We start from the raw sequence: 19498 nt of genomic DNA on the forward strand, positions 1-19498 counted from the left end.
ACTGTTCCGATCGGTAGGAACAAACCGTGAAATTATAGATTATAATCTTCCTCAATAAACGGAATATCGAACGCAAAGATGTAATTAGTACGATTAGTAGTTCCTGAAATTAGTGTGTTCAAGCAATGTAATATAAAATATAGGCATGTATATAATTTGTTAAATGTTTTTTTCCTTGTGATGTTCTATTATATAGATTTTTTAATATTTTTATTTTAAATAAATAATAAGATAAATTGTGTTTTTTATTAAGCGTGCACGTTTATTATAAACTTTTAATAATATCACTACAAATACACAACATTCAACTGCAAATAAAATGACAGCATTAAAAAAACATTTACTATTATTGCTAAGTAAATATGTTGTTGCATTTTATTAAAAGTTGTTTTTAAAAGGTAATACAAATACTTACTTATTGTTATTTTTATAAATTAAGAATATTTCAAATGAATCTTTTTTAAAACTGGAATATAAACAGGTACTGTCATAATCAACCCTTATAACTGATTACCTATTTTAACCTAAAGACCTCTTGGTTGCTTAACAGTTTGATGTGAGACTTTCTTATTGTTCTTAATATCATATTTTATATTATTATGAATTATTAATTATTTCTAACATCCGAAAAAAAATAACAGCTCGTAACTTGCCTAGCGTTAAGTAGTTCATGGTAATGTTTACTCTGTAAGACTAATTAAAACCGTTATCTAGATCTTCGCTTTACTTCTAACGCGCATTATCGGCCCTTGTTATTTAATGAGAATAATTTATTTATGGCTATTTCTTTTTTTAAATACTGAAAGCTCATTGGTCATCTTAATGAGATTAGTTTATTTATGGTAATTTCTTTTTTTACGTTTAGTGAACGCTCATTGGTTATCTATAGCGTCATTGGTTGCTATCGACCAATAACCATTTGGATTTAAATTACTTAAACTGCCTTTTATCAGGATTTCTAAAATTTTTAATAAGTTTGATTTTATGTGACTATTTTCATTACAGTCGATTGAAAACGATTGCTGAAGAGCAACTTACTAATTCGTTAAGATATTATATTCCGTAAATGCTTTATAATAGACGCCTTATCGGGTTTTACAATATGCTGGCAATCGTCCAACGTTTCAAAGTTTAGATAGCCTCATATAGCCTTTGATACTCATACTACTTCTGAGATTTTATTGACCTGTTAGTTCCGAGTTGGTTAAAACATAAGTTATTATATTTATAAAACGTAGTCTGTTGTCTATCGCTAAACTAATTTGCCAGGACTATAATTATACGGATTGTATTTCTTCACTTTCACAAGATAAAGAGATAGCCGAGTTTAATGTACTGATTATTACATTATGTGTAATTGTACATATGATTATATATAAAAAACAATGTCTGATTGCATTATCGATAACTAAAACAATTATCAAGTATCCTATAAGTTGTAGAACAACTATACGTTTTATACTTTCTTAAGAGATTGTGATCTATTTTAGAATCGCAGTGAAGTGAAAAAAATATCGAACTGCCAACCTTATTTTCTTTTAAAGTCCTGAACTTTTGTTAACAAAAAAAATATACCCAATTAAACGAAAAGTCAAAGGATATTTCTGGTTATGGAGAAATGGTTTAAATATTCAACAAATTAATGTAAACATGCCGTTCAAAGTGAAGGTCTATTATGTATTAACCAGAGGGATGTAACCGCTCTTTGATCGCCCCTCGCCCTTCTAAACTGAGGATTAAGCAAGCTACCAAGTCTCACTTTTGCATAATTATACTCTATATTAGTATAAAAAATCAATTTGTGCTCGTGAGATGATATTTATTATTCAAATTGAGCTCCGGAGCGTGGCTATAAATTACGGATACATTTTACAGTAATCAAATTTGCTTCGAATCTTTTTCCAAAGAGTAAGCAACTCACATAAACTAAATTATTTTATTTTTTTATTTTAAATTATCACATGCAACCTTATTTTAAAAATATTTATTTCTAGTATGATGATATCATCGCTTTCGATGCTAAGGCAGACCAGCCACGAGCCAAGAGTGTGTGGTCAAGCGGACCTCTATTTCGTCACGCTCATAATCCAATGGAAAGATAAATCTGACACGACCGGAAATAGTTTAGTCGCAGGACCAACAGCTTAACATACATGACACTTTTCGATGCATGGATTTGTACTGACCTATACTGTATTGTTTGTATTAGACTTCGGGCTTTTATTGAGAATTTAAAATAACTTTTTATCATATTTTGGTAGTAATTTCTGAATACTTAATTATTATAAGACGAACATACATATCTGTCTCTATTTAGGTCTGTCTGTCTATCTTTATTTAATCGATGATTATGAGAAAGTGATGCATTAGTTATAATTGACGTAATTGACGATTATACTTTTTATGGTATTATAAATTTGTATTGGATTAATCAATATAAAATCTACCTCGGTGGTATTATCATAAAACTTGTCTTCTACCGCGAAAGAGTAATAGTTTATATTTTTGCGTTTTAGATGTCAATGTCTGTCTGTAATTACAAGCACAAGGGCATAAAATCTAGTTCCCATCGTACATTAACGGTATACGGAATGATTAATGTTTTTCTTACACTGCCAATGTTTGTGGGAGGAGGTGCGTCATGTGGTGGGTGTACTGCTGCCATCCTACATTTAATAAATAAAAGTACAGTATAAAAATTACCATATGCTATTAAAATACAGGACCTTACAAAAGTCACTATTAATTATATTATTCACTAGCTGTGCCCGCGACCTTGTACGCGTTTGAATTTAACAAAAAAAATATTATTGTAGCCTAAGTTACTCCTTATTATATTACTTATCTGTCAGTGTCAATTCCCGTCAAAATCAGGCCAGCCGTTCCAGAGATTAGCTGAAATAAACAGACAGACAGACAAAAATTTAAAAAAATTTTATTTCGGTACATATACCGTGTAAACATACATATGCATTGAGTAAAAAAGTGCTATTTTAATGTTACAAACAGACACTCCAATTTTATTATATGTATGTATGTAGATTTAGTTGACTATAAAATAGGCTAACTCAAAGAATAAGTTAAACTTTTTTCCCGTCAATGCGTAAGTTATACTGTGTCGTAGATATTTAGAATTCAATAGTACATGTAATCGAGATTGCCTTTTACATAACATGTAATCATATGACATGCAAATAATCCATCGTTTAAGAAAACGTATTAATTTTATCATTATACAAGATAGCTCTCACTTGTAATTCACATTTGAGTGAGCACGGTGTATTGAAACCTGTCATTGTAACTTACATTTCCTGTAGAAAGTGAAAATTTTCTTATAAACAGTTAGAAACCTCAGATCAGCGGTTATAGAGATGAGGCTACAAGCTTATACTGTAACTGAATCTGTTCGGAATATTCTTTTATTCTAAATGAGATTAAGATAGCCTACTTACTGAAATTAATTTAATCAGGTATATGATCTGAACTTATGGCCAATTCTTAAACGCGAGCAAAACAGCGAGCGACAACTAGTATTATGTATGAAAATCTGTTGAATGGTGAAAAAAAATTAAAGTATTTTTATCTCATAAATTTACTCTATTTGCAAAAAAAAACACACTACATTTCGTTGCTTTGTTGTGATGTGATACAAGAATCTTAAAAACGACCTAAAATTGCAAATTTAATTATTAAATAATAACAATAATTTCATATTTCGAATTTATTTATGAAGTACTGATGGTTAATATCATTAAATATTTTATCTTAAAAGCTAGCGCGTAGCCATTATTCGCACGTATATTTTTAGTTCGAAGGAAAAAGTGGAAATAATTACTCGGTCATTATGATGCAATTAAGTTGCTTAGCCATTAAACGAACAGGTTCTAAGTGGTCTCTATGTCCTTTTTTTAATATACTCGTTGAGTTAAATCAGATACATAATATTTAGAAAAAAGTTTTTATAAGCTCGAAATAAATTTTAAAATTGATATTCGAATTTCAAAAAATGTTATAATTCTTTATGTTTTTAGATACAATCTAAATGCTTAAAGATCGAAATGATTGTTCTTTCAAGCTAAGATGTATAAAGTTAAAAGCTAGAAACTAGCTTTTAACTTTATACATTATGAAAACACACATACACATTCAAACACAGATGTGACCATATTTCAGAAAAAAAATGCTTATCTCATATATTTTATAGTAACATCGATATTAGTTTAAATCTAGAATGTTTTTTAGCAACTGACTAACTTATAGTCGACTGTTCTCTTACGGTGCAGATACAGGTGGAAAAGCTGCCGATTGTAGCAGTCTTGGCATATTTTTACATACCGTACAAAACATAACTGTTTCGTTTTAAGAAATAGTGAAAAAATGCGGAAAAGTAATTATCCTAATAATATTTTTTTCCTTTATGTAGTATAGCCTAATTACAGCATTACTTAATTGTATTATTTTATTTTGTCTCACGAGGCCTGGAAGTCTTATAAATGAAGATTAGCTCTAATTTATATCACATGACTTACTTCATTTGATTAAGTCTTAAAAATTTAGTTCAATTATTTTAGTAAGTCTGTGGGTGGTAGCCCTGAGTAGAGATTTTATCATCACGCTGAGTGGTATGATAATTTATAGCTCCACATTATACTTTTATTAATACACATTTTTATTTTCTCTTAGTAAAATATTTTTTAGTTTTGCGATAATTAGTGTATTTTTAGATTTAAACCTTACTTCATTCGTACATTCGAAAGAAAACAAAGCATTGTGTAACTATACATAAAATGCTATGGGCTAAGGCCTCCTCTCCCTTTGAGGGGAAGGTTCGAAATATATTCCACCACGCTGTTGCAATGCGGATTGATGGAATACACATTTGGCAGAATTTCTATAAAATTTGAGAATGACTTCCTTCACCGCCGAGAACGAGATGAATTATAAACACAAATTAAGCACATATTAGAATATTCAGTGACGCTTGCCTGGGTTTCAACCTGCAATCATCGGTGAAGACGCGCGCGTTCTAGCCGCTGGACCATCTCGCCTAAAATGCTAACGACACTTTAATTCATTTATAAGGGTGTTTTAATATGGATAGTAAAGTGACAAAATTGAGCAGAAATCGGATATTTTCGGTCATTGCTTAACCTACACTTGTCCTCCCCTGTCTAGACTATATTTGCTCAAATACACTTAAACATAATACAAGCAATGATTAACACATTTCCGTATAGTTTAACGCATTCACATGTCCTCGTGTAGCTAATTTACGCAATGACCTGACACGCTGAAAGCAATTATTCACGCTTGAAACGACACATTAAAACAGATTAACCGCGAAGGTCTGAACTGTGATAAGCCATATTCCTGATGCACAATGTTGTTTTATTTGCTTTTGTTGATACAATTATAACAGTCTTATGGATGTATCTGAACCTCTGCCTGCCTCTCTTAGAGAAGAGAGAAAGTGTTCGACCGAGAGGTGTGTAGTCTATTCGTCCGAATTTTTCCAATGCAGATTGGTAATGCACATGTGGCAGAATTTATGTGTCAATCGATTCAGATTCAAGTGTCATAATCGACTAGTACATTGATTTTACTCTCATCAAAACATTTTGTTTACATAAGGAAAGCCTTAATTATATTATATAATGTCGCAAACCAGTAGGTCATATTCTTAATGTTTCGTCAAATTCTAAAAGTTTTTATGACATAATTTATATCGACCGGAAAAACGCGTGCCGCAACTTGATAAGACATTTTAAATCCTCAAAGGTTAACGAGCTGTCACGATAACGTGTACGTTTAAGTAAGGTGAGGTTTATCATAAATAACAAGCAATAAATATCGTAAAACATTTACGAAATCCAATCCACTTAAGGATTTACTTAACATTTCGTCTCTGATAAAGAAAGTAATTATCAATTATATAAATTCATTTAATGTCAGATTGATATATTATTAGTGACTATTGGCCTTATGTATCGGGGTTTTAAGTCGAATATTAATTTCGCTCTTTTATAATTGATTTAAAATTCGAGAGAAGAACCAATAAAGCTGTAAACTATGAATAAATCCAAACCCAATAAACGTGAAACTATTTTATACAACAAAAACATCTTAATTTAAAGGAAATGTTGCACAACAAATAAGATTTATAATATTTTCAGTTATTTTTTTATAATATTTTCATCAAAAAGTTTTTAATCATTCATATTCCTTTTACTTTCGGTGTAACATGTAAGTAGAACAACCCATCACTATAATCTTCCTTTCGTACTTTCTGAAAGCTTCCGCTTGCAGACATCAACGCTAAAAGGGTTAAAATCGTCTCTCACAGGTCACTGCGAACATTATTTTAGCGATCCACATCCTGCGCCTGTAAATATATTTCGTACATATTAAATATTTAAACAAGAGTCAACCTAATGACACATACATAAAAAGGTTATTTTTAATCAGCAAATTGTAATTTCAGACTAAGAAATTAAAAACATTATTTATATAAGCAAAGTTACACATTGATAGTTGAAGTACGAAGGCACTTCGTTTAAACTTTAAAATAAACAAGAAAATTTTACCGTCGAGAAAATTATCTTAGGTTAACTTTTAATTGAGCTAAATCGTTTAGCACAAATATTTTATGGAAGCATTACTTGGTCTTTATGAACATTTTATAGTCCATTAAAACTTTATAGATACAGTCGGTTCCATCAACGTCACTTAATATAATATATATTATATACTATTGAAAGTAAGTCTAATATAATTTCCCTGCAGCGTAAGAAGCTTCAGCTTAATTTAGCCGACGTCGGAGCCAATGGATTTACTCAAGAATGTCGAGATTAAATAAGAGAACGATTCTTGACTCTTGATAAAATAATACCGCGTAATAGGCAAAGCGTACTTATGAAACGAAATTCGCAATAAATAATACTTTCATTCGATGACATTTTGGGGTTTTATTGAATAAATCTTTCGTCTCTCCATTTATATGATACAATTGTAATAGTACTCACTTTGTTGTATATTTAAAGTGCGTCATTAATTATTCGAATGGAAAAAAAATCAGGTCTTAATTGGATTTATGTTAAATATGAAATGTTCACCAATAAATAAGGTTTTATGTAAGGTGAAAATATAATTGTATTTATTTATATTTTGATTGATTACTTTATTAAAATAAAATATGTCAGTATTTAGTATCGTATTTAAAATAGTATATACCGATCATGTATAACAATTGTATCAAACTTTAATTGATATGTTCGAGTAAAATAACAATTCGAGTTGCGTATTTTATTGTTTATAAACAAGAAGCAGTAACTGAGTGTAAATAAACAAGCTAAGAGTTCCATAGTTCCATTACAAATTGTTCGCAAAAGCCACGTTAATACTACTAAGATCGAGTCTCCACTCTCCAGACGCCCTCTATAAATATAAATAGCATCTTCCGAGCAATTTAATTTTCAACGTTATTTTGTTCGAAAGCTAAAATGTCCAGAGACTAAAAGTGTCGCGCGGTGTATACGGTACCTAAGCACTAGGTACACTTATAATCCTATTAGCGGAGGCGTCGCGTCCTGACAGATGTTATGTAAAGTGTGTTATGTAAGTTCCCGGTGAAATCTGGTTAACGTGCATATATGTTATTATAATGCATTCAAAGGGAATAGCGAGTGGGTTGTACGATCGTTGCAATTGTGTTCATAGAGAAATCAGTCACCTGTGAAATTTAATAATAAGTACGTGTATTATTTAAATTATAAAGGATTAAATATTGAATTCAATGAGTATATGTTAGGTATCCTCTTTAAATTGGTATCAGTGAAATGAACCTACTCTATAGTCTATACTAATAATATAATTGCGAAAGTAACACTACATGTATGTTGCTCTTTCAAGGCCAAACCATTAAACCATCTTTGTTAAAATTTCAAGTGAATCAAGTTTGAATTCCAAGTAAAGACGTAGCCTTCTTTTTTATGTCTAACAAGTTAAAATGCTTTAAAACGCGAACGAAACCGCGGACGACAACTAGTTATATTATATCGACATTTTTGTAACATAGTGTCCGTGTCAGATGTAGCGTTGGACTCATTTAAGTTACAAGTTCCCTGTTTATATTTCAAGTGCACTTGTTCCTAGAGTCTAAGTTAGTCGTCTAAAATGTTTTCTTTTAAAATAAAGTATCGTTAGATAGATAGATAGATACGAGAATCGATCAATATTGTGTCTACTTTTAAAAATAAATCTTTTTTCCTTCTATTTATAAAATGTATCTTGCAATAATTAATAAAATAATACTAAGTTTATTATCCTGTAGAAGTTTCAAATACTTTTATTGTTAAAATGACTTTGTATAGCTGGAGGTACTCGTCTGGGTAGATACCACTCAGGTGCTCTCCTGCCAAGCAGCAATTCTTTGCATTGCTGTGTTCCGTTGTAAAGGGTTAGTGAGCCAGTGTAATTACAGTCATAAAGGAAATAACGTCTTAGTTCTCGGCGCATTGACGCTTTAAGAAGAGGTTGAAACTTCTTATAGCTCTACCTAACCGTAACTCATATACTTTTCATAGAATTATAAAGAATATTATTTATTGTTATATCTACATCATATCATATCATATATATACAAAGGAAGGTTATAGTGGTAGGTTATAACACTTATTACAATCATTCGCAAGTTGCAACGAAAGCAAAGTAGATAAAAACTTATTAACATTATTTAAAAAAAAAAACGAAATATCTTTATCAAAAACTGTTCAATAGCAACAATTTCTATTCTTAAAATATTTATAAATCTTATTTGAAATAAAGACAGTTAACTATATTTAAATAGTTTACAATCAATATAAGTTTAGGAGGCAAAAGTTAAAAAGCAACTTCAGTTAATAGTGAACTTAACAGTTATTATTATTATATTGAAAACCTTAAAATTGAATACAATGTTGAATAAAGTACAACCTTTGACTATTTAAATCAAACTAGGCTTTATCACGAGTATGGAACTCAATTTTCAAATGTTCATCTAACTGAACCTTCAGTCAGAATAGTAATTCAATGCAAGATACGATTTACATAAGCGTGGGTTTCTTGAGCGAATACAGTTATCAGAGAATGGGACAGTTCGTGTAAATTGATTACGCCTTGATTTCGAATTTAATTGGTTTATTAGAATGATAAAACTTATTTTACATCTTATGCATTAAGAATTTATAAAAAATACTGTGTTACTTAGAACAAGCAGACGTAAAATATTATGAAAAATTTGCATGATTTGCAAAGATGAATTGATACGTATATTATACATGTGTATATATTTATACGGATTGTACAATCTTAGTTAATAATGTAATGCAATCGTATGAATATTTAAACTGTAAAGGAAATGAAAATTTTTCATCAATGGGCCTAGGTGGTAAGTTATTGAAAGTCTGCGCGTTTGGCCTTGTATTTGAATCGTTTAAATATCTGTATTTATAGTACATCATTACGTAATTATAATTTGCAATTAGTTTTGCATTTTGTATAATTAACGCATAACTTTGAACATTTAGAGGAAACTACGTAGGCAATGTTTGGAAAGCAGTGTCTAAATGTAGTATTAATTATGATAAAATACGAAAAAATGCTCCTCCGTCAACTGCACCCCAGCTTGGCACTTTCATCGGAAACGCATTAGATACTTGAATTCAAGTGAAAGCATTTTGTATGATTCACTGACGCTAGTGAGGTGGGTGTGAGACACACACACACAAGTATATACATATCATATGTACATTTGTCCATACAAAGGACTAGAGTATATTGGAAATTTTAAAGCTGTGAACAGACGTAGGAACTATTTCAGCGTTTTTTAGTCGTTCCACGTATTATTTTTGAACTAGTTTCTAAAATAATTTCGATGTGTTTTACAATACTCTGATAAAATTCACTTCAAATCTTTAAATATTTACATTTGAATAGTTTGACAGCCCAGTTTATTTTTTTTATATTCAATATTGGACTAAAACTTAATAAAAAATATGTACTGTATTAAGCAAAGAGGATGTATTGAAAATAAATTATACTTCATTCTCATTCGATATCTGTAGCTGCTATTTAGCTTTATAAACATTTGAAAAAGCTATTGTGTGTTTTCACCCCCAAGGTGTGCAATTTCGTTCCTAAATTCGAATCATTCTCATTCGAGTCCATTCTTTGTGACATGCAATGGAGTTCATGCGTCAATGCGCGACAGTTTTTAACAATTCAGCACAATTCCGAATAAAACAAACACCCTATGGCTTTGCAAAGCACACCTGTTTACTCACTTCATCTGTTCGCTGTCTCGTCTATTAAGATAAAAGCGAAATGTTTTAGCAGAAACACGGACTTGTTTTGCCTAAGTTTTTGATTTATCGTCACCATTTTTTAAAGTTATATTTCAAATCAGCAACGACTCTACTATTAAAACATATTATTTTATTTATTTTAATACAAAATAAATGAACTTGCTGGTAGGGCTTGTGCAATTAAGTCTGAGTAGATGTCATACATTTATATCATATATTCTACCGCCAAAAAGCAATACTTTGTATTGTTATGTTCCAGTTTTGTGTGATTGAACCAGTGTCACTATTAATAATTTAGCTCTCAATGTTCGTGGCGCATTGGAAATGTAAAGAATTATTAAAATTTCTTACGAAGCGAGTGTCTATGAGCAACGGTGACCATTTACCGGCAGGTATCCCACTTGTCCGTCGACCTACCTATTTCATTATATATCATTATATATAGTCTTTGAAAGGTTTTTTAATATACATACATATAACATGTATGTACACATTACCGTCATTTCCAAAGATCGAAATATATTTGTTCTTAAAATAAAAATAAAAAGCACATTCATATTTATTACTTTTAACTACGTATTCAAAAAGTCAACACATCCATAAACAAACAGCCTAAAGCAATACACGAAAGATAATTTCTTTGTAACAAAGCAGAGAGGAAAAACAACAGGTACCTGTGACAAATAATGGCACACACAAACGAATACCTAATTAGGCGTGTAATTAATGATACTGAAGTATCAAACTCAACAAGAACATTTCTTTAGAATGAAAATGTAATATACTTCTTAGTAATGATTTATATTGATACTCTACTTTCCGTAATACATTTTATTGTAAACCATCAATCATTTGTAGAATGTATGAAAGGTTTGCAAAGGCTTGTAGTGTTATAAAGGCATAAGGGACATAATCTTTGATTCCTCGGTTAGTTTCACGCTGATGTTGTAAGATATAGTTTGTATTTTTTATATGGCGTGTTTTTGAAAGACGGCGACCACTTAACGTCATATGTATCATTAGTTCGCCTGCCTTAGTAAACAAAAAAAAAGATTAACCGATGTCTGCGAGCTACGTTTGTAGTAGATGGATATATATTATACCTAAGTATTTTTCGGTAGCTTTTCCATCCGTAGTCCGTCTTTTGTAGATAACATTGTTATTTTATTTTTTCAGTTCTAAGATTTCTAAGATTATATTTGTGGTGTGCAATAAAGTATATTCTATACTTAATATTATAAATGTGAAAGTAACTCTCTCTGTTTGTCTATTTTACGGCCAAACTTCCTATGATAAAATTTCCTATGAAGCCATACCCCGGACGAGAGGTAAGCAACGGAAGGCAAAAATTAAGTTATTTAATGTAAAGTTTTATACAAAAAGGTTGAGTATTTATTAGCTAAGAGCATGTTGTTAAAGTCACAAACAAGTGCTAATCACACTAATATTACAAAAGGAACATTGTTTGTTTTCGTATTCACATACCCGGGCGCGTTCCAAGCCAACGCTGCCAACAACATACGAGAACACAGAAACTTCATATGTATTAACTTCGTATAACGAGTTGGATTAACAAAACGTCAATAAAAAAGTCCGAACTAAATAAGAATAAATTTTAACATTAATGAAATTTCAATAATAAATAAATGTTCATTTTTTTTACACACTGAATATTTTCGCTGCTTTTTGTCTTAATAAATAATTATCATTTACACATCAATGTGGATCCGTTGTTTTAGAGTCATCTCTAAAACAACAGTGTTGGGATAAAACCCACAATCTTTGATTACTTAATTCACGCATTTTAGCCGATAGGACACCTGTGTTGTTAATTGATTGCAGCAATTAATTATCGATTTCAACACCACTTGGGACCTATCCTATTGTATCTATGTGGGGGATTCGTATTGACATTTGTATCAATAGTAACAATCGCCAGTTAATAATATACAGTTATTTTATTTATATAATATAAGAAACCTAAAGAAAACATACCTTGGGTGTTCATGAGAGAGGTATGAATTGTATCATTTTGTGAAATAATAAACAAAAACTATTCATAGTCATATATTAAATGCTAATTGGTGTAATCATTTAGAGTCAAGTTTATGTCTTAACCGCATACAAAGCTAATAGGGTACACAAATCATTAACGCGGTAATAAAATATATTACGGCTTTCGTCAGCTCACCTGGGGCAAACTAGGCGTAGAATAATGACGGGTTGGTAATTAATAACGGAGCTCATCAAGCGGTGTCATTTCAGTATGATGAATATTTAAAATGGGTAATATATGGCACGTGTCATAGACGATACCGATGTGCAAACCCGGTAAAGAATTTGCGCAATTTAATTTGGCCGGCTTAAAGTGAGTCATCATGGCCCAGTGGTTAGAACGCGTGCATCTTACCCGATGACTGCGGGTTCAAACCCAGGCAAGCACCGATGATTCATGTGCTTAATGTGTCTTTATAATTCATCACATTGGAACAGCGTGGTGGAATATGTTCCAAAAACCTTCTCCTCAAAAGGAGAGGAGGCCTTTAGCCCAGCAGTGGGAATTTACAGGCTGTTCTTGTATAAAGTTAAGCAATCGTTTTGCGCATTTTGTTTTACAATAAAAATAATTATTTGTTACAGTGCAATATAAGTATTTCTCATTTAACGTGTTTGCACTTCTATACCTACCAGTAGGTATAACCGATATCTAGCTCAAACACTCGTGGCTAATTGCTGGCCGGTCGACTAGATTACACGTATTCCTAAACTCTAAATGATTTTGTGATTTAAATGTTAAGAACAACAGTGTAAAACGTTCCTTTTTATGTTCAACTAAAATAACATTCAGATGACTGGGTATTTAGATAAGTATAAATACAGTCATTTAAATTTGGTATTTATTTTACCCCAAATGGTATTCTACAATGTAACGATATAAAATAATGTCATTTAAACACATCCTAAAGGTTTATTATTAATCACCTAAATCAGTGATTACGAGAAAACGTATTCAATTTGCATCGTTAATCAGTTTCACGTATAATTACAATCCCAGCCCTTAAGCAATTTATATTGTGGATCACCCGATACATTGTTATCTTGTGTCGGCTGACGTCAAAAACAAATTGAGTGTCAGCCGTGTCATCGCAGGACAAAGTTATTACGATTTTTGATCCTAAGCAAACGGGACTGTTGAACTATCCTCTTTAATTTGCCGTCTATGTCATCATTTTAATAAAGCTGGGTCAAAACATGGGGCTTAATTGATATCTCCTATATCAATAATTATTACATTCTACTTAATATAGATATAAAGTTCTCTACTGATTTTGTATTCAAATTAAATTGCAATGAAATAAGTAAACGTGCTGTTAATAAGTAATCGGGAAATATGTCCAGCGCAGCCGGCACCCAGTTCACATTCTCGCGCCCTGTAGAGGTTTTTAATTAATACGCTAGCGGCCGTGCTCGGTGAAATAAATCTTACTTAATGTCCCTTTAGTCTGGTCAGTGGTACCCCATGTGGGTGGTCGGGTATAGACACGTGAATCGATTGTGTAATGGTGCCAACAGGCGGCAATTGCAGTAAACGCTCAGAACATGTGCTGCAAAATATATTGACAATTCGCCACAAGTTTCGGCTTGAACCATTACATATGAGTTATAAGTTTTGTTTTGAATTTTGTGTTTAATATTTATTGTTATCTTTATTTTCAGAAATGCAACGTTCCTTGAGCCGCATCTTCAAGGGGTGAGGCGACGGGACAGTCGAAGCTCCGACTCGGAACACGATGAGAGATCAACTGAGGATGACGAACGATCGCTCATTCGCAGCTCACCACGAACAAGGCTACCGCCTCCTCCGCCCCCACCTCCAGACGACGAGCCCCCGCCGATGAAACCTCGCGAGTTCTTTGAAAGATTGCAAAGCCAAGCGATGAAAGAAGCCCAAGATAGAAAACAGAAAAGAGAACTCAAAGAATCGAACCATCTATTTCGGCCCTTGGACGCTGACGGTAGCCTAGGAGACAGTCTGAGCCAGGTATGTTATTCGTTTTATAAACTGCGAAATTTAATCAGAAATTCGTGAAACTTCGTGCCAGCCAACTAAACTACTAATGAACCGCACTGCGTTGTTTCAATTTCACTAACTCTTTATTCAGGTTTGTTTCAAATTTCAGTCCGGTGATTTTACATACAACGTTAACTAAGACTGTTGCAGTGTGTATGAAATACCGAAATACATATCGTCTATTTGTATCATATTGAAATGCAGTATTGAATGAGTTGTCAGAATATTCGCTTACCTTCAATTTCGCTTCCATTACCATTTCAATGCTAAGAGCGTAATGTTACATAGTAGCTCCGTCTCTCCAATTTACCGTCCAAAATTAAATTTACATTTATAAAGGCGCTTTTGTAAGAATAATATAAAATATACAATTCACACGTGATAAAATAATTTAATCGTGAACATTTTTTTATTCACAATGTGCTATTAATTTTATATAATACTGCTAGACTTTATTCTATTGAAATTACTACCCTTATGTTTAAATTTTACCTCATCGCCTAGCTACCCGGTTATATTCTGTGAGACAGTATAACTAATTTCAGGGAAATACTATTTATTTGTTTCCCAGTCTGTTGTTATACTGAACTTAATTAATCTGTTGCATTATATCAGCCAATACAACACAAAAGGAATTACCTAATAAAATATCTCCAAGTATATATCGTGTCCATTACAGAGCAGATACGCCGTGACAATATTTACACACAAACGTGCCTGCACCACACTTAGCGCGCGACAAAAGCACTTGAGGTGTTACTCCAGTCAATTGTAGGTAGCTTTATACTCGAGCCCACTAGAACCTTCCGACCGCTTTTGAAATATGAGAATAAGTCGTGTTTTGTACGTTGCTGAAATGACGACGACTAATCTTGGATGAAAATATTTAATTATTTATTAACGCATTGAAATATCCTAATAACAAAATCAATCGTTTTAAGATAATTTTCTAAACCAATTTCTTACAAAAGTTTTGAATTTTGAAGTGGCACTTTTTAGGCACGATGAGAGTATCAGTATCAAGGTTTAATGTATGGACAACGACAACAATGTAAATTTTTGATAAGAATTGTTTCTCTTTCAAGATTCTATGCGTGTCTTCCGGTTTAATTTATTCCTATATCGGGAATTATATAGCAAAAACATCTAAAAGAAATTTATCAGAGTTATTACTTTCGCACTATGTAAAAGTAGTATTTATTATAATGAAATAAAAAACCGTATCTCTTTATGTATAATAAGAAATTATAACACCGTTGTCTATGCCTATAACTCAAATATTAAATAATGACATTTTGTTTTATTACTTTTTACAAAGGTTTTATTCGACACCAAAATTTTGGGGCTAGGAAATAATAATCATTAGGCCACACTTACGAAACCATTGGATTGACAATTAACCCTCAGATTAGTGCCCCTTGTCCCCAGTTAACTGTCTTTTGTGGGTCATAAATGACACTCCAATTGCTTAGAATTGCAGATAAGCATTCGCACGTATTAACCATTCGTCCCTTTTTTGCGTATATTTGGAGCTATTATGTATTGTTAAATACATTTATTGAGTTACACAAAGAGGTATGTTGTATGTGTCTTTATATAAGTAGGCTATTGCGAGCTCAAATATTTATTTGTTGTCGAATTAAATTAAATTTAATGTCAATGAAACTGTAATCCGTCACCAGCGGAGAGAGGTCATGTGCTCGGCCAACGACTTTACTTTCCGAAGCACGGGCGTGAAAGACTGACAACTTTGCACTACGTACAACAACACTAATACATTAAGAGAATAATTCAATAACTTTTTCATGGCTCGACATTGAATTCGAACTCATCTCGGGCTACGGGCTGTTCAGCCAATAAACAAACGAGGTTGTACTGAATCACTACTTTTTTTAATTATATGCATAAACATATATTTATTTAACAGTTGATTTCAGAAAAAACCAATGGAATGGTAATAGCTTTTTTAAAGTATTTTATTGTTTGATAAACTTCGGTCCCTATTCGCAAATTGAATTTGAAAATACAAGGTTTTAAATTGTATATGAACTAACTTAAAAAATCCATTACAGTACTGCTATAACTTTGAAAAATACTTAGAAGTTTTCCTTATTGTCTCCTAAGTTTGAAATCGTTATTTTAGATATATTTCAAAATATGTCAGAATTGCGATGAAAATAAAACTTTTCGGTGAGATGAAATGTTAAAAGCTGTATAATTTGCACCATTGTCAACAGCGGACGATTATCGGTCTGCAACGTCACTTCCGTGTACGCTGTCGCCCCCTGACTGACTTGACGGCAAAAAAAAATAACTCACCATAATTTGCATCCACTGCAGTGAAGTCGATTCAGTGCTTCCGGTTCGCGCTGCAGTTTTAATTGCGGTGGATAGACTCCTAGAATATTTTCCGTGTGATCTGTACTTTGAATGTTTTTTATCAAAATGATATTTCTAAAATAATAAAGTATACCCATATCTATGAATGTTTCTTGCATAGCGCTATTTATCTACTTGTATTCTACTCTAACTCAATAATGGACATCATACCAAATTACTTGCTTATGAAACGTAATAAAGTCTAGGATTATTTATGTTCAGTATTAAAGTCAAGCAACATATACAACAACAACAACAACAGCCTGTAAATTTCCACTGCTGGGCTAAAGGCCTCCTCTCCCTTTGAGGAGAAGGTTTGAAACATATTCCACCACGCTGTTCCAATGCGGGTTGGTGGAATACACATGCAGGTTTCCTTACGATGTTTTCCTTCACCGCTGAGCACGAGATGAATTATAAAGACAAATTAAGCACATGAATCAGCGGTGCTTGTCTGGGTTTGAACCCGCAATCATTATTAAAGTTATTAATTTCGGGATATTTACCATGTTTTTAATTTTTGTTCGGTGGAGCTCGATATTTCGACATTGTCTACGAATGTCTTGTTCACGAGTCTCGAGAATCACCATACCATACCATGTTAATTTAAAATCTAATATTAACTGAGATGAGTAGTTGGTACCTACCCAGACGGGCTAGCACAAAGCCCTACCACAAAGGTGTTTGTTTTTATTATTTATTTTTAAAAGCAAATAGTACTTAGGCCGCCCAACAATGTAAAAGTTTGATTCTAGCTTGAGGCTTGTCGAACTATTCACGTCAGACTTTTCATAATACATAAATCCAATAAGTTATATCGAAGATATAACATTACAAGTATTTTTTATGAATCAAAATCAAATTAAATTATTATATTAAGCTACTAAAACTACTCTTAAAGCGATCATTAAACTATATATCAATGTAAACCTCCCGCTGATTCAGAATGTAGAACCGGAAAATAATTTAGCAATTATTAAAATTAATTTTTAGTTATTCCTCATGAAATCTGAAGAATAATGTCGATTTATTAATTTATACAATGATTTGTTGACTTGTGATGATATGAATATATTACACGAAATTTGAAAGTATCTATATTAATATTATAAATGTGAATGTAACTCTTTCTGTCTGTCTGTCGCTCTTTCACGACCAAACCGCTGAACCGAATTAGATAATATTTGGTATGAAGCAAACTTGAACACCGATAAAGGACATAGGCTACTTTTTCCTGACACATGACAACCAAAACCCTAAAACACGAGCGAAGCCGCATGCGACTACTAGTTTAAATATATACGAATACAAAACCATTCTATAATATATATGAGTCACAGCTTAAGTGCCCGCTAGTGAATTCGGTACGGCTTTCGCACTACCTTATTCATTCAAGCATTTTGACTTAGTCATTGATTAAGACGTTACTATGCAGTTCACTCGCGGCTAATGATCTGTTTTCAGAACATTACAATCACTTTCCGTTTGTGCACCATGCGTATATAATATCAATTAACTAATTTGTACAATTAATAAAATGTTGTAATCAAATTTAGCACTTTCTTTATCGAATCCAATTCATTAGATGTATAGGATCAGGTTTATTTCACTTAAACATCTTTCATGATTTTTACTGACAGCTAATCAAAGCCTTTATTATTATTTAATGCAATAAATAATATATTTTACTTTATTTTTATTTAATGCAATTATTCGAAAATGAATTGAAAACTTTATGTTTTTTATAAAAACATTTCAATTAATTAATGAATAATATAACGTTAACTGATATTTAATTATCACTCCAGATTCCAAACATCCATAAAAGTTACACTTACTCTAAATGCATAAAAAATATTAAAAATTACAATTTTAATATAATAACATTTTTAATAATATGTTTAGTATTTAACTTTTATTAATAATATAATACGTAATCATGTATCTACGTTTATATCAGTGAAGTCAATAAACTTATAAAAATGAGTCAATTAATGTAAGTTTGCTCATAAAGTTGACATTTCCATATACGCACAGCGAGGCGACTTATTGATTTTAACCACCCCGTGTGAGTCATCTGCCGCTGCATTTCCCCCACAAACGCCACCTCCCTGCATCCCCGCCTGGACCACAAACGCTGTTTGCTCTCTTTGATTGAACTTGAAGAAAACTAAAGGGTCGCTGTAAGTTTGTTTGTGAAGTTATAACTCTTTTTCTCGGACCCGCTGCGTTTTGCATCCTGTTCGGTCGGATATTTTTTTGTACCCGACGACGTCTGTGTTCGATTCCAGCTCGTTAAAAGTTGGTCGCTTCGACAATTTCCTCAGCACGTTCCAATAAATATCGCTAGTCGGATTTATTTTAAAATTCTCGGCTATCGTCAATTTTTTTTTTGTATGACATCGAATACGGATTTATAAGAGGTCTGTTCATTAAAATATTTTACGCTAGGCTTAAACATATTAATCAAAACTACTGTTTGATATTTGAAATCAATTTTTGTTATTATAAAACTAGCTGTGCTCGCGACCTGGTACGCGTTTAATTTTGACAAAAAAAAATATTGTAGCCCAAGTTACTCCTTATTATATCAGTTATCTGCCAGTGAAAGTCCTGTCAAAATCGGTCCAGCCGTTCCAGAGATTAGCTGGAAAAAACAGATATACAAAAATTGATCATAACAAAAATGTTATTTTAGTATATGTAC

General features: G+C 32.0%; 1 protein-coding gene across 1 annotated transcript in view; it reads left to right on the forward strand.

Annotated features, from left to right (window-relative positions):
• Positions 1-19498, forward strand: part of LOC124535505 (protein sprint) — a 113639-nt gene that overhangs the window by 70238 nt on the left and 23903 nt on the right. The window contains exon 3 of the mRNA XM_047111710.1: positions 14058-14382. Within this exon, the coding sequence (XP_046967666.1) occupies positions 14058-14382 (325 nt within the window). The remainder of the gene's footprint in view (positions 1-14057; positions 14383-19498) is intronic.

This window comes from Vanessa cardui, chromosome 15, assembly GCF_905220365.1.
Source record: "Vanessa cardui chromosome 15, ilVanCard2.1, whole genome shotgun sequence".
Classification (NCBI taxonomy): Eukaryota; Metazoa; Arthropoda; class Insecta; order Lepidoptera; family Nymphalidae; genus Vanessa; species Vanessa cardui.